Here is a 19,589-nt window from a genome sequence, read left to right as displayed (position 1 = left end):
TCATAAAAATGTATTATAACATAAATGTACTTGCCTCAGCCACGGCCCGGCTGAAGCACACGGTTGCAATTATATCATGGTGGCCATGTTGCATGGGTGGTGTCATGATGGCCATGTTGCATGGGGGTTGTCTTCTTGGCAGCTGATTGGCTGCTGCACTGATGACGCAATCCCCAGCAACCACTGACACTCCCACAGTGTTTTGAACTCACGACAACCGCCCGTATTTCCTTCCAAATCAGTTCCAAATTTCCTTCAGACATTACGGATCTTATTACAATCGCAGCTTGCCAAACTTGTGACAATTTTATGAGCATTTTTTGTACTCAGGCCCCAGGACAGGTGGCAGGCGACTGCCCCCTCTGCAACTACCCCTAGGCTCCTTGGCTTGACTCCGCTGACGGTTTGTGCACAGGTTCAGACGGAAAATCTGGACTGGTGGACAGACTGGTGGACGGAGACGACGACGATTGGGACTCAGACGAGTCGGAGTTTACCGACCACCGGCACGACGCCCTGGGCATGGGTACATGAGCTGGCGCCACGCGGGGCTCACAGACAGCCAGCAACATAGCGGGCAGGGGGAACTGTTGCCCCCCTCACCCCCCCCCCCCCCGCCCCCACAACATTTCAACCCGGGTGGGGGAGAGGGGGGCAGTATAATTTAGATCTCCTGACTAAAAACCTCTGTGGAACAAGAGTTTGAATACACCTGTTTTTGCAATTTCAAGTTTGCATTACAACTGTGTGGATTTCCACGGTTGCGTTGCACGGCCCTCTGATGCGTTTTCGGTTCATGCCGCGCGTTGTTCGGTTCAACGTCTGACGTCTTTAGTAACTTGCTGGCAGCTCCTTCAGGATAAGTTTTTGAAGAGGCTTCTAGGACGGCCCGCGAACAAATACTTGTCTATCACTGCCAGCGTCTTAGCCGCTCTAATGGGATTCGAGAGGGGAGTATTTTCGATCTACTATGCTTCCAATTTCATTTAGTACGCTTGATTTGCTTTTCTCACTGCAAGAGATCTGCGTGAAGTGTGGCCAAAATAATGTTTTTTTTAAGTTACCTTTGGTCCTCGGGATACTGCCATGGTGTAACGGCTAAACACACCCAACTTGTAATCCAGAGGCCGTGGTTCATTCTCCTCGTGGTATTCCAAACAACGGGCAAAATTCTTAAATGATGCCGAACAACATGCAGCCTGAAACACATCAGAGAGTTATGATTGCATGATTATGAACGTGTATTTGTTTTACTGTTTATATAGTATGTATGTTGTGGTGGCCGTGTTGGTCAGAGGTCAGTTTACTGGGCTGGCACCGTTGATATCCTCGATTTTAGTCTGGGTTTCAGAAGTCAATGGACAAACCAAATTCTCAAGCGTAATGAGTAGGTGGCCTCAGCCTAGTCTGGATAAAATGCAGCAGTGAGAATTAAAATAATAATTTGGTTGGCAACGAACTATCATGTGACTCATATCACTGTCACTGGCAGAGCGGGTGGGAGAGTGCTGCCCCCTGCTGTGTGGGGTCAGAGGTCACTTGAAGGGAGCCCAGTGGTATCCACTTCAATGGGTTGCACTGCTCTCCAAGTAATCCAAATGGACATAACGCCGCCAATAGTGCGATGGGATAAAATCTGTATAGCACATTGACATGTAATTGTTGCAGGCTTGTATATGTACGTGGTTGGTAATGTCCAATGACACTTGTCATCATCAATGGATGTTTATTAAGTTGGCCCCGGTGAAATAATGAAGCACGGGAGGTAAGTGCGAGTTTACACAAGCAGAGTTGTCCTGTGATTACACTGTAAACCGGCTCCTCAAGTGTAGCAAGTCTATGGTCTCTACGCAAAAACAATGATTGTGTTAAATTTGTCTATTCACATCATTCCAGCCGTGCTGACTCAAAAACAATGAAGGTTGATTGTCACGTGATGACAACTTATATGGCAGGCCATGTGGGAGAGTACACCAGCTAGTGAGGATGAGAAGCAACGGAGCAGATCTCAACGGTAGTTCTGCGATCTCGTCTTACTTGACGGCATTGAAACGGACTTCAAAAGTAGTTCTTCGATGTCATCTTATAGAGGCCGCTGTTTAACACCGTTTGATGTTACACTGCTTCATGCGAGAGTCCCAATTGTAAATATCTTCACCTCGTGACGACATAAATCCAAGAGCGCAATTGAATTAAAAACGGTAGAATATGGCAAAATAAAACTGTAGCCATTGCTCAAATTGCCACTATGTGGAACTCTACCTCACCTCACAACTATCCGCTCCCACCATCACTCGGTGTTGTGCCTCAGTGGTGAAGTGTATGTAAGTTGACCCCAGTGAGACAGACATCCGCATATATACGATCTATGTGTCTCTCACATCGAATCTTATGGGAAGCATTTATCACAGGGGTGGAGGACCTACGGCCCATGGGCCCATTACTTCATTTCATACAGCCCACACCCAGATGAGGCCTACCACATTGAAACGGCCTGCAAGTGATATTTACCCATCACTGTGCATGGTATCTTAGCCACACTAACCGGGTACTAGAGAGAAATATTTTTGACCTGGCAACAAAACTATGTTTCTATCTATCGCTTGCTCGGTCACGTCTATCACTAATAGGCCTCTCGCACTTAATGCGTGGCCGACCGCAAGTATTTGAAAATCTTATTCGGCCGTCAGTACGGAAAGGCTTCGTCACCACTGATTTACCGGTAGACAGTCACCATTGCTTTGCTGTACCACTTTTGGCTGGAACAATGACTACAGGACACAGGAGCACCTGCAGATTTCTTGTCTACACAAAGTGCGAGGTGTGTGTTACGGTTTTGTCGGCTGACGTGATCTATCCATTCGCTTTTCCCCCCGTCAAAGACCTCAGTCACCTGCACGGCACTGGTGACGAGGACTCTGGACGAAACGGACTGGACGCTGACCCAAACGCCGCCTTGCCAAGAAATCGGCAGCCCGCCAAACAGCCCCTCGGTGTGTGCGCAAGTGCACTGTGGGTAGCGTGCCAGGGGCACGGCGGGGCACTCTGAAGGTGCATTCTGGGTATTGTACGAACGCGTTGTGGGTGATATTCAAAAGCGGTGTAAGTATTGCACAAGTGCATTGTGGGTGCTAGTCAATTGCACTGTGGGTGCTGTGCAAGTGCATGATGGGATCACCAACTTGTCTGGATACCGTCTTGAATTAGGCGCCATATAAATACAAATTATATTGAAAATCCATATTCAACTGCCCAGTTATCCCATTAAAAAGATGTCAGGTGTGGTTAAATTAAATAAACGTATTATTCAATGGTATTCCTAAGAGATTGTTACTTGTACATTTTCCACTGAAGACTCATTTACACCACAGTGAGACAAAGCGACCATTGCAGTGTTAACTTACGGAAATTCCTTTAGAATATATCAAACTCTTAAAGACTCAATGGTACCATTCAGGAAAATGGAACAAAGTTGGACACAATACAAACAAGACGATGCTAAGGGGGACAAATACGGGATAGTTTCTACGATCGAATTACATTCTCGAACCACGACAGTTTGTGGCAACGTGGGAGTGGTGAATCGTTCCTTGCCTGACGCCGAAGCCTCGCGTTAGGTTTGTGTCCGGGGTGTTGTGTTGGATCAGGATGAGGGCTGCACGCTGACACGCGCGGGTGCGTGCGTGCGTGCAGTGCGCAAGTCGCGGTTCGCAGACGTCGACACATCGGCGAAGGAGCTCGAACCGAGCAGCCGGAAACCTCGTATCCAAGAGGAGGCGGGGCCAGAGTACATCGTCGCCGGTGAGGACGCACATCAACGCACGGAGGCAGACAGACAGACGTACAGACAGGCGAAGGGATGAGTGGAAAGAATATAGATAGATGGTTGTACGGAATGGCAGACAGATAAGTGAATCGGCAGCTGGCATACAGACAGATTGACAAATGGATGGAAGGACGGGTGGATAGAGAGATGAATGGAATGACAGACAAATGGATAAATGGATGGACAGGTGGACTAACTGGCAAATGGATGCATGGAGACTTGGACAGAGGAACGGACGGAGAAAGACAAGTTAATTGACGGAAGAAGAGACAGATGGAGCGATTAAATGAGCTCTTGTGAAGGTGCTAGATCGACTGTGGCATCCCAAAGCCATGTGAGATGGTGACGGCTTGGGAAGAAGACTTTCATCCAGCAGTGGTTCTTCATGATTGCGGCGAGAAGCAAGATTTAACCTCCCAACCTCAAACACTTTTGAGAGCCACCGGGAGGTGGATGAGGACGTGCATTGGGAGGAAAGCCTTCATCCATCGGTGGATAAGTCGTGGCTGATGGTTAACATTTCACTCCCAATATCCTCAAACTGGGATGCTGGAAATTAAGTCCAGAAGTCGCCGGACTGGTTTCATTCTCCGGCGCGGCATTTGAAACAAGGGAGGCAGCTTTCAAAAATCCCCCCACCTCTGTCCACCCCGCAGTATAACTGGGTACGCAACATTCCCCTAGCTAGCGTAGAAGCGGTGGCGAGATGTTAACTACCTCGCCTGGTATACAGGAGGTCGTGGGTTAGATCCCGACCCTGACGCCTGCTGTATATTTGGAGTTTGCATGAACTCCGGGTACTCCGGTTTTTCCCTACAAATTTAGAAACGTGTTTAAGAGTATTTTGCTGCTGTAAATTTCCACGTGGTAAGCCACTTCGTTGGCCGGGTCCCTTCTGAAAAATAGCTATACAGCTCAGTGGGCCTTACCTGGTAAAATAATAAATTATAGTTGATATACAGGTTCTCTCGATCTCTCTCTTTAGTGGAGGCCCTTCTGCCATCATCGCACGAGCGAGATATTGCAGGGCTGCACCATTCACCTTTTTTAACCTTTAACCCCCCCCCGCCCCGCACTCGCAGAGGCCCCGGTGATCGACGAGGATACACGCGCCAAGCTGGAGCGCGACCCGATCACGGTGCGCGCCGGCCAGACGGCGCTGGTCAGCGTGCCGTTCTCCTGCAAGGGCACCTCGTGCTCGGCCAACTGGACGCGGGACGACGGCGCCACGGAGGTGCGCGAGGACGAGCGCACGCACCTGGAGCGCTCGGACCGCGACGCCACCTTCGCCCTGTCGCGGTGCGAGCGCGGCGACAGCGGCGGCCTCAAGCTGCAGCTCAAGAGCCCCATGGGCACCGCCGAGATCAACATGCGCCTGGAGGTCATCGGTAGGTGCCCCTCCCGTCGTCGGTTCTTATGACCGAGCGAGTCGCGCGATGACCATCGTCGTCACCGTCCGCGCTTAGCGGGACGTAGTCGAGAGGTAGCACGTTTTGCCGCTTGTTACCAAGGCTCGTGGTTACATTCACCCTGGCTGCCCTGGTGAATACCGCAGGTGTACGAACCGCGTATGCACGCCCGTCTCCTTCAGAGTGCCCATTAAAGATCCCGTGAGGGTTTTTTTTTAGGAGTAGGCTATTTGTGCGCGTGCGAATGTGGTATTGCGTCTACCTGTAAATTACCAAATTGGGAAAAGGCAAAGCAATATTACACCCCGACTTGTAGGCGTCAAGCATGAATGCGACCGCACACGCGTGCGCTTTGTTTACCTACTCGTGGTGTGACCTGTAACCATTGCAATACAGCGAAACCTCCCGAAGCTGGATTCAAGGAAGCCAGAGTTTAGGGTAAGCCTGAAAGCTCCCCCAAATCCGTCTGGCTTTTGAGAGGTTTTACTGTGCAGTAAACTCTTCATATTCGCGGATCGTGTAATTGCGGTTTCGCGTATTTGTGACAAATTTATTCTCGTGCCATTTTCCGATATTAGGAAGCCACAGGAGGTGTGCACTTTTAAATCTAGATTGAAAACTCATTTCTTTAGAACTGCTTTTGTGTTTAATGTGTTGACCTTTCCCCGTACTTCCCATTAGCACGGCTGGCTACGTACGGTGTGAAAGAAGTTCAACATACATACATTTGACATTTTCAGGGTTGTATTTTTTATATTCGCGGCCGTAGCACACTGCTACTGAACGAGAAGTGATGAGACATGGGAGTGGCGTGGATCGTGAGCTCGCGAAAGTTGCCCAAGCGACTCTCTCCCCTCACTCTGCCTTTGCCGCACCGTTTACAGCACGCGCAGAGTGCTTTCCTTAACAATACAGTAATTTGGAATTTCATAAAATTCACGTATTTATTTATTCATCGGTATTTGCACTTTTAAGCATGTTCATTACTAAAGGTAAGTTAAATAATAGAATATATTTGTTCGTCAATATATGCGTACAGTTAATATGTTTCAATAAAAAAAATACAAATACTTTCCCTCGCCCGATTTTCCTCAAACTTTTCAGCGTCAACATCGGCGTATTTAATATTCGCGCGCCGTTCTCCAGGAATGCGCACACCCTGCCACCCTCCCCCCCCCCCGCGAATATTCAGGGTCTCTTGACGGCAACAACGGTATCAACGGTCGCACAATAAACGCACAAAAAACAACCACTCTACCATCACCACCACCACCACCACACTGACGCTGCCACTCTTTCCAGACAAGCCGACACCGCCCGTGGGGCCCCTGGAGACGAGCGTGACGGGCAAGCTGGTGACCATGACATGGCAGCCCCCGCTGGATGACGGCGGGCGTCCCGTGTCGCGCTACCTGGTGGAGCGGCGCCAGGCGGACAAGCGCTCGTGGGTGCCCGTGGGCGACGCGGCGGGCGACGCGGCCAGCTTCAAGACGGACAAGGTGGACGAGGGCAAGGCCTACCAGTTCCGCGTGCGCGCCGTCAACTCGGAGGGGGAGAGCGACGCGCTCGAGTCGGGCACCGTGACCATCGAGAAGCAAGCGAGTACGTGCGCGTGTGTGCGCATGTGTGCGTGCGCGCGTGTGTGAGTGAGTGCGTGTGTGTGGGGAGCGGTGGTGTAGCGGTTAGCGCACTGCGCTATGAACCCGGCGACCCGAGTTCGATTCCCGCTCACGGCCAACACCAGTGACGATTATCTGAACCGGTCCCGGGCCTCCGCTAGGTCGACTCAGCCTAAAATGAGTACCTAGTGCGATGTGTAAACATCGCCACTAGGGAGACAAAGGCGGCCGGGCGTGGTGTTGGCCACCCACCTCCTAGTGTGCCGTGCCGGCCTTCATAGGTGCTCGCTAACAGCACTTGCCCCTACAGTCTGTTAAGGCTACACGGGGGATCTTTGTGTGTGCCAGTGCGCGCGGAAGTGTCGGGGGAGCTGTAGCGTCGCGGTTGGCGCGCTGCGCTGTGAACCCACCGACCCGATTTCAAATCCCGCTCATGGCCTACCAACACTAGCGACGATTGTCTGAATTGGTTCTGGGCCTCCCTGAGGTCGACTCAACCTCAAATGAGTACCTGGTGTGTAAACATCGCCACCATGGAGACAAATGCGGCCGGGCGCGGTGCTGGCCACCCACTCCTTGTGTGCCGTTCCGGCCTTGATAGGTGCTCGCTAACAGAACTTGCTCCAAATGTATTGTTGGGCTATCCGGATGATCTTTGTGTTTGTCTTGGTGTGTGTTACGAGTGGCGCAACTACAGGAATAGATACAACCATTCTTGGTCATTTAAATCGGTTCACCAATGACACCCGGATTTATTTCATGACTTCCTGCCAACGATCCCTCAACACTTCACGCGCGTCAAAGTGCACCTAGCCTGGCACAAGCGCTGTGCTGACATCACTCTCATTTAGTGACAATGCACCACCTCTGCTCCCTACTATTCCAACTTGCACATCAGTACACACACACTCGCAACGCATTCATACAAAACAAATATGAAAAATAGTAAAAATAGTTGCAATAAAAGTGATAATAATCTAAATAAAAATATCGAAATACTCATAGAACAGAACACACTGATAGTATTTTGATTTTAAATTCATATTTTATTTATACTTTTATTTCTGATATTTTTGCACATGTATACATCGCAACACAATGGCACAGATTCCCCATGGAGCCTTTTACGGACTCTTTGAGAAAATACTGTAAGCAAGCGAATTAAAACCGCAGCGTTTATGAAACCTCACTGCAAAACAAACGTCACGAGAGCGAACAGGTTCGAGCGCAGTAAATTAAAAACGCGGGGTTAAAAATATCATCGCAGTGGCAGACGTGTGCCATCGCAGTGAATTAAAATGCAGATGTAATAAGGCAGCCGCAGTGGAATGGCTCACGTTACGTTTCTCCCGTTAGTGTTCGGATTTTTAGATGCGTTGCTTCAGTGTGGCCGATCCGGTCTAATGATTTTTTTTAAACCCATGAACACACGGACACATTTGAAGGATATTCCCCGCAACTTACTCAAAGTTCGACTGGTAACGTTGGCAAAAACTGTAGCAATAATTACTAACGTTGCAACAAATATATAAAATTACATATAGAACACAAACAATAATAGTGACGGCAGCCAAATAGTTTCCACAGTGTAAAAAAATAATCTGAATAAAAATTTAATAGAATAAAATTTCGAATAAAAACAATACGCACAGAAATAACAATAACTCAAACAGCAATAATTGTTTTAACTATGTGGGAGGAAATCTAAGGTAGAACCTCTCTTAACGAAACCAGTCGTTCAGTGATTTGATCGTTAAATGAGATGTTATCAATTTCAAAGGGCAGCAGACACCGAATGTAACCAATGCACCAACGCTCATGAATGGACGTCGCTGATTGGCTGAGGCCTGGACAGACCACTTTGCAGCTCGCTGATTGGCCGAAAAATTGTCGCTCTCGCGCTCGTCGTAATCCCGTCGTTAAACAGGGGAATGGTCGGTAAGCGAACACGTTGGGCTCTATGGAGGCCTGTCCTTAAGCGATTAGTCGTTAACAGGGGTGGTCATTCAAAGGGGTTCTACTGTACAAGGCAGTCATATACTGTGTTGTGCTGCTCCACATAGAAGGCACAGCGCACGATCCCTGCGTGATCCACTGACACCCTGTACAAGTGCGCACTACCGCAAGTTCCAGTCTGTGTGTTGATAAAGCGTTGGCTGGGGCCACCTTGCTGGAGTGCAAGAGCGCTGCGCTACGAACCCGGCGACCCGAGTTCGATTCCCGCTCACGGCCAACGCCAGTGAGGATTATCTGAATCGATCCTGGGCCCCATCCCCTAGGTCGACTCAGCCTAAAATTAGTACCTGGTGCGGTGTGTAAAGGGGCCGTCCATAAATGACGTCACGCACCTAGGGGAGGTGGGGGTCAGACATTTGTGACGATGTGTGACGAGGGGGGGTGGTTTGAGAAATGTGACGTCACATCAAAATGCGCAACTTTAAATACATATAGACAACACGTTCTACTTAATTTAACAGACTTTTTAATAAATGTTTTCTCCTACAACATCAGAGTGCAGCGGCACATTAAATACGCACTACAATGACAAGAGTTTAAAGCGATTCGAAGCATGTTTTTTTTTTGGGGGGGGGGGGGCAGAGCTTTGTGACGTCATATTTGAGGGGGGGCCTGACTTTTTGTGACGCCGTGTGACGAGGGGGGGGGGGGAGTCAAAAATCGTCCAAAATCGCGTGACGTCATTTATGGACGGCCCCTTGGATGACAGGCATGGACCACCCTGCCCAGTATAATGACGATGGCTGAGGATGCCGATTACGATAACGGCGACGGACGGTGACAACCGCCGACAATGATGATAACGACGACGACGTCGATGATGGTGGCATTTGCACCTACAGCCCCTCCGAGCGCGCCGGGCTCCCCGCGCGCCACCAACGTCACCAAGGACACGGTGTCGCTCATGTGGACGGAGCCCAAGAACACGGGCGGAGCGCCCGTGGCCAGCTACGTGCTGGAGAAGCGGGAGCGTGGCACTGTCGCCTGGAGCTACGCCTCCACCTCGGCCATCTACGGTGCGAGCGTCGCGCGGCTCCCGCGGCCGGTGACTTCACCGGATTTAAGTGTGTGTGGAGGAGGAGGCTGGCACGTGATGGGATTACTTTTCACAATGGAAGAGGTCATACTCACCGCAGCGGCTTTTGGGCAACCATCGAGCAAAGGCGGTCGCTGCTTCGCGCGCTTTCAGATGCGTTTCCGCGGCCGTCTGGAACACTCTTCCTCCTGATATTAGGAAGCCACCAGGAGCTATGCACTTCTAAATCTAGATTACAAACGAAATTGTTTAAACTGCTTTTTGTGTTTAGTTTGTTTTCCTTACCTCGCACCTCCAATTAGCACAGTTGGCTACGTCCACATACATACATGGGAAAAAAAGACAGAAACTAATATCTATCCAAGGTTATTATTAATTTACTATGGGCGTGAATGTACCGAGTAATGGAGGAATCATTGGTGTGATAGAGGAACTCGGTTCGTTCAGGAGAAACTCATTGTAGAAGACAATCTGGTCACTCCCCTTGCCCGTGTCTCTGATCGTAGCACCACTTGCCTGTGTCTCCGTCCATGCAGACACCCAGCACACGGTGAAGGGCCTCAACGAGGGCACGTGGTACGAGTTCCGCGTAACGGCCGTCAACAGCGCCGGGCGCAGTGAGCCCAGCGCCGTCTCGCAGCCGGCGCTTCCCAAGGAGCCACTCAGTACGTGCACCCACGCGTGCGTCTTTGTCTGCGTGCGTCTTCATGGGCCCGTGCGTGTCTTGTGTGGAGCGGTGGCGTAGCGGTTAGCGCGCTACGCTGCGCTACGAACCTGGTGACCCGAGTTCAATTCCAGCTCATGGCCACCAACACGATTATCTGAACCGGTCCTGGGCCTCCGCTAGATCGACTGAGCCTCAAATGTGTACCTGGTGTGGTGGTTAAACATCACCACTCGGGTGACAAAGGCAGACAGGCGTGGTGTTGGCCACGCACCTCCTCGTGTGCCGTGCCGGCCTTCATAGGTGCTCCCTAACAGCACTTGCCCCAACAGTATGTTACAGGCTATTCGGGGGATCTTTGTCTTTGTGTCTGTGTGTCTCTCTATGTGTGTGCAGCGGTTAGGGCATTGCTCTACAAATCCAGTGAAACGGGTTTGATTCCCGCTCACGGCCAATACCAGTGGCGATTATTTGAACCAGTCCTGGGGCTTCCCTTAGGTAGATCCTGGGCCTCCTCTAGGTCGACTCAGCCTCAAATGAGTACCCGGTGCGATATGTAAACTTCGCCACTGGAGAGACAAAGGCGGCTGGGCCTGGTGTTGGCCACCTAACCCATCACGTGCTGTGCCGGCTTTCATAGGTGCTCGCTCACAGCACTTGTCTCCTAATGTTTATATAGGCTATACGGGGGACCTTTGTCTTTGTCTCTATGTACATGTATGTCTGTGCGTTGTTTTTGTATGCATGCATGTGTTTCTATATGCATACGTGTGTGTACATGCATGTACACGTTACGTGAATGTTTGTATGTAAACTATTTTGCCAGGGAAGGCCCACTGAGCTATATGGTTCGTTTTAAGAAGCGACCTGGCCACAAATGATAGCGCAAAGAAGTGGCTTATTGTGTGGACATTTATAGCAGCCAAATACTCTCAACGAGTGTTTCTAAATGTTGAGGGACAGACCGGAGCACCTGTAGAAAAATCCACACGACCACGGTGACAACATGCAAACTTCAAATATACAAGTGTCAGGATCGAACCCACGACTTCTTGTAAATCAGGCGAGGTAGTTAACATCTCGCCACCGTGGCGAATTGTGTCTGCGTTGCACGTGACGCACACCACTTTAAACGGGCGAGTGTGACAGTCGCTCTGAAGGGACACGGTGGTGAGACCCGACCAATCACCAGGGGCAGGCGAAGAAGAAGTTTCACGATGCAGGGAAATTCCCTCGGAACCAGCGCAAGCGACGTTGCACCTGCACTCACTCCGCCTCCGTCCGCTCCCCCGCCAGAGTGCCCGGGCTCCGTGCACGGCCTCGCCGTCTCCAAGCTGGCGGCGCAGGGCTTCACGCTCAGCTGGAAGCCGCCGAAGGACGGCGGCGAGCCCGAGGGCTACATCGTGGAGACCTGCCCCGAGGGCAGCAGCGAGTGGACGCGCGCCAACAAGGCGCTCGCCACTCAGCCCTCGTACACGGTGGGCGGCATCCACGACCGGCGCATGTACTTCGTGCGCGTCACCGCCGTCAACGAAACGGGCCTGGGCAAGCCCACGCAGCTCGACACGTGCGTCAGCGCCGCCCCGCCCTCAGGTGAGACGATCGCGCACCCACCCTGACCTCATCCTGACCCCTCCCTGACCCCATCCTGACCCCACGCTGACCCCACCATGACCCCACCCTGACCCCACCCTGACCCCTCCCCATAGCTCCCCCCACTCCTGCCCACCTACCACCCGATGGTGTCATTATCGGCATTGTCCTTCCTTATGCTTTGGGTCTTTCGGTGAAGTCACGTAGATGGGTTCAAAGCAAATGACAAAAAAATAACAAAAAACTACGACGTTTTGATCACAACACAAGCGATAGTCATCAGGAGGCATCTATGCATCTATGCCTCCTGTGATGACGATCGCTTGTGCTGTGATCGAAACGTAGTTTTTTGTTATTTTTATTATTTTATTTGAACCTATCTACGTGACTTTACCGAAAGACCCAAAGAATATGAATTCCTGCAGTCACGAAAGCTTTAGGTCAAGGTTTATTGTCCTTGTCAGCGCGAACGCGCACGTGTGCACGACCGCGCTTACGGTCGTGCAGTGACAGAGCGGTGGCTGGGCCACGCTGCTGGAGTGCAAGAGCGAACCTGGAGACCAGAGATCGATCCCCCCTCGCGGCCAATGCCGGTGACAGGTATCCGATCAGGTCCTGGGCCTCCTCAGGTCGACTCGGCCTCAATTGAGTACCTGGCGCGGTGTCTAAACATCGCGACTGGGGAGACAAAGACGGTCGGGCGAGGCGCTGGCCACCCACCCCCTCGTGTACCGTGCCGGCCTTCGTAGGTGCTCGCTAATGGCGCTTGCCCCAACAGTCTGTCAAGGCCAGGGGGGGTGGGGCATCTTTGTCTCTTTGTGCGTGTGTGCACGTGCAGTCCGCCCTTCCTTCAAGCTTGACAGCTCTACCAGCAACTACATGAGGGTGAAGGCGGGCAACACGGTGCGACTGAAGGTCCTCTTCACGGTGAGTGGCGGCGGCGGCGGCGTCAAGCCCGCGTTCCCTTCGCCGGCGTGGGCACCGCGGTTCGACTGGCAAAGCTGCAAGGGAGCAGAGTGGTGCACACACGTGGTTTCCGCATTGCACTCCGACAGCAGACAGCACGCGTTCGCCCTCGGGAGTTGTATAATTGGCAATGAGAACGTCACCTTCCGAGCCGCACAGCGAGATGACGGGTGGCATGAGGGAGCAGGGCTAAGGCGGTGATGATGATGATGATGGTTGCATAGTAAGGTTAAGAGCAGGGAAATAACTATGAAGGAGCTGTAGCCGATGGGACAGGACACTAAGTTGAATATACTAATGACACGGGGTTTCAATCCCTGCCGCAGACGGTCAAATTTACAATGATCCACATTAATGACGTTTACATAATGCCACCGTGGATCTATTTAAGACAGCAGGAACTTGATTTACGACGCATCTTCCGACACGACTCCAAAACACATTTGAACAGACTCGGTCTTCTTTCCGATGTGATTCGACGTGGACCTTTTGTTATTCTCGAGTGTTTTTGTGGATTTGTTTTGTTTAGTTTTCCTATGAAATAAACCCTTTGTTAAATATGGCCGATAAAAGGAAAAAAAACATCGCCAAGTGATGTTTCTACTGTTTAAGGGAAAACCGGGGTCCGATTTACCACGGGGTTTCCAGGAACCATTGTGTCGGAAACGCTGGGACCGCCTGAAACTTTCTTTAATACACCCTCCCCCCGCCCCTCCACGGCGTCAACTGTGCTAACTAGTTGAACACGTAGGCTTTCGCGACCAATGTTATTATTATTATTCATAATAAAGGTTTTTGGGTTAGATAGCATAAGTATAAATGTGTCGAAACCCTCAACCACCCGACACAGCCAATTAGTAAGGGATTTGTCACGTTAACAAAATGCCAAATAGTTACTACGTCAGCCCACCGGTGTGTGTGTGCTAACTAACGCACACGCACGTGTGCGTATGTACACGCGCGTGCCGCTCGCAGGGATCTCCGGCACCCGAGGCCGACTGGCTGAAGGAAGGCGTGCGCCTGTCAACACGCGTCGCCATCACCAGCACGTCGGGCTCGTCGCAGATGCTCATCCCGTGCGCGGCCCTCAAAGACTCTGGACACTACACGCTGGTGATCAGCAACGAGGCCGGGTCAGAGACCCACAGCATCTTCATGAAGGTCATTGGTACGTGGAGGGATGCGCGCGAAATGTGCGCACGCGCGTATATGCGCGCACGCACACACACGCACACACGTACAGGCACGCGCACACACGCACACACGTACACACACGGGCACACAAGCACATAGGTGCGAGTAGCACCTAAGAAGGCAGGAACAGCACACAAGGGGGCGGGTGGCCAGCACCTCGCCAGGCCGCCTTTGTCTCCCCAGTGGCGATGTTTAGACACCGCACCAGGTACTCATTTGAGGCTGAGTCCACCTAGGGGAGGCCCATGACCGGTTCAGATAATCGTCACTGGTGTTGGCCGTCAGCAGGAATTGAACTCGGTCGCCGAGTTCGTAGTGCAGCGCGCTAACCGACAAAGACAAAGATCCCCTGTGTCGCCTTAACAGACTGTCGGAGTAAGTGTTGATAGCGAGCACCTATGAAGGCCGGTGCTAAGCAACACACAAACGCACACACACATGCACACACATGCACACACACATGCACGTGGGTACATGGGCACGCACGTGCAGCCAATGCCATCGTCACCATTCTCGCCATCGTCGTAGTCATTGCATACATTTTTTACAGGAATCGCATTGTCGTCATCATAAAAAGCTTGTTATTTTCATAATGATAGAAATGTTGTTGTTGTCGTTATTATAAAAACAATAACGATGATGAAAATGATGACACCCTCAAGACAAAAATTCCAATGCTGATGATAACATTGATGTTAACTGTGCTACGAATAACCAGACATGTAACAATTCAATTAACACCTTTTTTATTTGCTCAAGATAGATCAGCGTCGAGGGTTTGTCTGGGTGAATGTTTAGACGCCTACGGAAAAAAAAAAATCTGACAAAACCGAGTACCTCCACTCCCCGTGCCCCGTGTGCGCTCCCGCGCGTCTGCCCGCCGTAGACGTGCCGTCATCGCCAGGCCACGTGTCACTGGTGGAAAAGGTGCCGGGCACGGTGACCTTGTGCTGGGGCGCGTCTCGGGATGAGGTCACCGACGACGAGCTCACGTACACGGTGCTGCGGCGCGAGGTCAACAACAAGGTGACGGCACGCCGCTCGGGGGCTCTTGTAGGGGTGGGCGGTCGGCTGCAATTGATGTGCGACGGTATTTTGACCCCTTGGCAGGGCCACCCATCGGGGTCAAAGGAGGACCCCCACCACGGGTCCGTCTGTTATTGTTGTCGCGAATGAACAAGGGGTCCGTCCCATGTGGCAATCTGCCTCGGAGCGGTCCAGTCCCGGGGCCTCCAGGAACATATGGGGGCGACCCTGCCCCGTGGGTCAGAATCATTTGGCAGCCAGTATCGTCGTTTACCCCCCCCCCTCTCTACCGTCGTCACCCCCCCCCCCCCCCCCCCCCGGTGCTGTGCCGTCACCTTGTCAGGTTTGGACGGAGATCGGAGACCACATCAACAACAACAGCTTCACGGTGACGGACTCAGTGACGGGGCAGCCGTACATGTTTCGCGTGGTGGCAGTGAACAGCGTGGGGAGGAGCTATCCCTCGGAGAGCAAGGAGCCTTGGAGCCTGATGCGCCGCCGTGGTGCGTGTCCCTCGTGTGTGTGTGTCGGGCAAGTCTGTCCAATGTCTGTGTTCTGTGTGTGTGTGTCCCATGTGCGTGTCCCTCGTGTGTGTGTGTGTGTGTCGTGCAAGTCTGTCCAATGTGTGTGTTCTGTGTGTGTCTCTCGTGTGTGTGTGTTATATTTGTGTCCCATGTATGTGTGTGTGTGTGTCGTGTTTATGTCTTGTACGTTTGTCCCATGTGTGCGTCCCATGTCTGCTCCCATATGTAACCCTTAACCCAGTGGTTCTGAACCTTTTTGCTATGGCAGCACCACTGGTCTCCTCCCCAGTTGACTAAAAACACTACACACAGAGATCACACGTCCGCGACTAGTCAACACGGTGTTTAATGAGGCATTTGTTTTGTAGTGTGCACTCACGTGTGTTTTGTCGCCACAACATGTCGCGTGCAACGCCGCTGCCCTGACCCCTGACCTCACCCCCCCCCCCGCTGCCGCCCGCTCACCCCCACGCAGAGCCCGTGGGCCTCGTGATGCCGCGCTACAGGGGCTGGAACGAAGCGAGCGCCCCGTCGTTCCTCGTGCCGCTGCGACCTCACGTGGTGACCCGCGGCACCGAGTGCCGCATGAGCTGCGCAGTGCGCGGCTGCCCGCGGCCCATCGTCACGTGGTTCAAGGGCGGCCAGAGCCTGTGGGGCAGTGAGCGCGCGTGCCCCATGGAGACGGTGGGCGTGTGCTCGCTGCTGCTGCCCGTAGTGGACTTCGAGGACGCGGGCATGTACACGGTGCACGCGCAGAATCCGCACGGCAAGAGCGAGTGCTCGGCCTCGCTCGACGTCAAGGGTGCGTACGCGCGAGTACGCGCACGTGCGCGCGTGCGCTGAGCGACGGACGTGTGACGGACGGCCAGCGAGTCCGTTTAGAATACGTGACGACCGGACAGGAAAGTCAGTTTTTAATACATAATGAGCGCACGCGGGGGAGTCTCTGAAAAGAAAAAGGAATTTTAAAAAAACTTGAGACAGAAACTCAAGAAATTGAGAGATGGAAATCCAAGAAACTGAGAGAGAATCCCAAGAAAATGAGGCAGAAATAATGTAACCACGCAGGCAAGGGAGAGACTTACTCATGACAAAAATGGGTTGGGTTATTAAAATAGTTTGTGCTGCAGCAAAAGGGCTAATGTACACAACGTAGTGAACACCCCCATATAAAATGAATAACCTAGGATAGTTAGACTTCACTTTTTTCTTATTTGTGTATGCATGTTCAACTTCTTTTGCACCGTACGTAGCCAACCGTGCTAATCGGAGGTGCGGTGAATGAAGACAAAACTTGTGGAACTGACCCTTGCATAAGACCTCAACCATCGGCAGCTGCCGATTCACCGCAATAGATAGGACTGAGTGAATTATTGTATACAACAGGTAAACATCAACAAACAAACAACATGAGAATCCATTGCACGGCCGCGAGACACTCAAAATTGTGAAATAGCTTGAGTTTGATGTGGATGCTGAATATAAATAATTAAGGGGATACGAACAGACGGAGGCTACAATAACCTCACAGGGTACACAAACACACCGGCTGTCCTGCCATATTGGGGGGAAAAATGCTTTTAAACGTTGTAAAAGAACCACCGATTAAAGGTCTCTTCATTACTTCGAGTCAATAACCATCTAAAAAAATAATCTTAAGGGAAATATTATTTTGTTTCTATTTAAAGCTTTCGTGACTGCAGGGATTCATCTTCTTGGTTCTTTCGGTAAAGTCACGTAGAAGGGAAATAATAAAATAATAAAAATAAAACATAATAAAATAATTCTCACGACGTTTCGGCCACAACGCAAGCAGCCGTCCTCAGGTGAAGAACAGGTCTGTCGGAAAGATTATTTCCCTTCTACGTGACTTTACCGAAAGAACCAAGAAGATGTTATTTTGTTGTTTTAGATATTAGCTCATTAACTCTGTCCTTATGTATCTATATCTGTGTGTGCAGATTGGAGCGTGGAATGAGAGGTGAGAAACTTCTTGAGTCCAGGTTTGATCAAAAGTCACGTAAAAACTAAACTACATACTATATGTATTTAACCAGGTAAGGCCCACTAAGCTATCGAAATATTTTTCAGAAGCAACCTGCCTACAAATTATAGCTCAACGAAGTGGCTGATCATGTGGAAATTTATAGCAGCCAAATACTCTAAATGCATGTTTCAAAAAAATTGGAGGGAAAAACCGGAGGACCCAGGGAAAAATCCACGCGAACACGTGGAGAACACGCAAACTCCAAATATACAGCAGCAGGCGTCAGGGTTGGGATCAAACCCATGACCTCCTGTATACCAGGCGAGGCAGTTAACATCTCACCACCACAGTGGCCCACCTGTTTATGCTTCAAACAACACACACTTAAACGGATTCCCATTGACGTGATTGAAAATGTAGTTCAGCGTTTGGTTGATATTTTAAAGAAATGCACTTATTTTACCTTGTGTTTTGTCAAATTTGTAATTGTTTTGCCTGAGAGATATTTTGAGAGCCATTGATTTTAAAGTGATTCAAAAATGTGGCATTACGGATGAGCTTGCAGATGTGCAGGAATGGAAAAATTAATTGAGGAAAAATCTCTTCAGGAGCATACACGCATTGTGCACGTAGTTCTTTTTTTCTTAATCAATGTTGCTTAAAAGTTGATGATACTCCGCAAGTTCCCTCGTACGGTTGCAAACATATTACCGGGGACTTTACCAGTTGCTCATGAGGAGTTGCCACGATGCGAGCGGTGCTGAACTCTGATTTGATTCTCGCGTTGCTAATCTGAGTGGTGCGATCCTTTAATTCTACGTCTGGTTACTGTTTGTGGAATTCATTAAAATGCCATAAAATTGCGACAACAGCGCATGTTTTTGCGGTTGCACTGTAAAGCCCGCCGATGTGTTTTCGGGTTGTGTCACGTGTCATTCGGCATGATGTCCGACGTTTCGTTCCATGCACTGGAAGCTTTTTCAATTACTTTCCAGAAGAAGAAGGAATCTCCCAGCACGCGGAGGGAAACGTCGGACATTGTGCCGAACAACCCCAAACACACGCCGGAGAGCTATGTACACAATTGTTGTTGAATCTGACTCGGAGTAGATTTTAAACAACATGTTTGGTCGGCATGGAACGATGCATCGGCTCGTTTATTTAAAGTGATTCTTACGCTCGTGATGCATGCATTGAATTGTGCACGTGAGGATCGATTATTTTCAGATTTTTGCAAATTGTATCGCTCATTCGACTTTTAGAGCAAGCAAAACGGCATCAACGAGAGAGAACAAATGAGAACGCAAACGGGGCGGTCATATCAACGAGACAGGACCGATTACCAAATCAACCCCTCACGATGATTGAATCTCTAGCGGTGTGAATGGTTACATGCCTACTGCTCAGCCAACCCCTCGGTAACGATGATCTTAACAATGCAAACGTTTTATTATGATGTGCACTGATGCTGTCCGGCGAACAGGACTACTGTATTCCTCCCTGAAATGAAACGATACAATTGACAATATTACTTGGGTTTTCCATATCATGAAAATGCAACCGCATTTCACGATAATTCAGCTCGTTGGCACGCAGCCTCTTTCCCCGGGTCTGCGTTTTACCAGCTCCGTTTGTTTAAACAAGAGAACCTTTGAAGGTTTTGACTCCTCTCTGGTTTTTTATTTCAGTCATTTGCCGAAGTAGGGAGGGGGAAAAAAACGTTGCTTCT

At 50.6% G+C, this 19,589-nt stretch overlaps 1 protein-coding gene across 1 annotated transcript in view; it reads left to right on the top strand.

Annotated features, from left to right (window-relative positions):
- LOC144932207 (immunoglobulin-like and fibronectin type III domain-containing protein 1) overlaps nucleotides 1-17,904 on the top strand; it is a 62,729-nt gene extending 44,825 nt beyond the window's left edge. The window contains exons 19-32 of the mRNA XM_078856155.1: nucleotides 416-526; nucleotides 2,883-2,993; nucleotides 3,694-3,801; nucleotides 4,909-5,214; nucleotides 6,538-6,837; nucleotides 9,713-9,886; nucleotides 10,443-10,571; nucleotides 11,867-12,163; nucleotides 13,002-13,090; nucleotides 14,105-14,297; nucleotides 15,210-15,349; nucleotides 15,693-15,852; nucleotides 16,349-16,675; nucleotides 17,835-17,904. Coding sequence (XP_078712281.1) covers nucleotides 416-526; nucleotides 2,883-2,993; nucleotides 3,694-3,801; nucleotides 4,909-5,214; nucleotides 6,538-6,837; nucleotides 9,713-9,886; nucleotides 10,443-10,571; nucleotides 11,867-12,163; nucleotides 13,002-13,090; nucleotides 14,105-14,297; nucleotides 15,210-15,349; nucleotides 15,693-15,852; nucleotides 16,349-16,675; nucleotides 17,835-17,851 — 2,462 coding nt within the window. The 3' untranslated portion in view covers nucleotides 17,852-17,904. The remainder of the gene's footprint in view (nucleotides 1-415; nucleotides 527-2,882; nucleotides 2,994-3,693; nucleotides 3,802-4,908; nucleotides 5,215-6,537; nucleotides 6,838-9,712; nucleotides 9,887-10,442; nucleotides 10,572-11,866; nucleotides 12,164-13,001; nucleotides 13,091-14,104; nucleotides 14,298-15,209; nucleotides 15,350-15,692; nucleotides 15,853-16,348; nucleotides 16,676-17,834) is intronic.
- The last annotated feature ends 1,685 nt before the right edge of the window (nucleotides 17,905-19,589 follow it).

Source organism: Lampetra fluviatilis, chromosome 5 (genome assembly GCF_964198595.1).
Source record: "Lampetra fluviatilis chromosome 5, kcLamFluv1.1, whole genome shotgun sequence".
In the NCBI taxonomy this organism is placed as follows: Eukaryota; Metazoa; Chordata; class Hyperoartia; order Petromyzontiformes; family Petromyzontidae; genus Lampetra; species Lampetra fluviatilis.
Note: the sequence above shows the minus strand (reverse complement) of the source record. Positions and strands in the feature narration are given on the sequence as shown.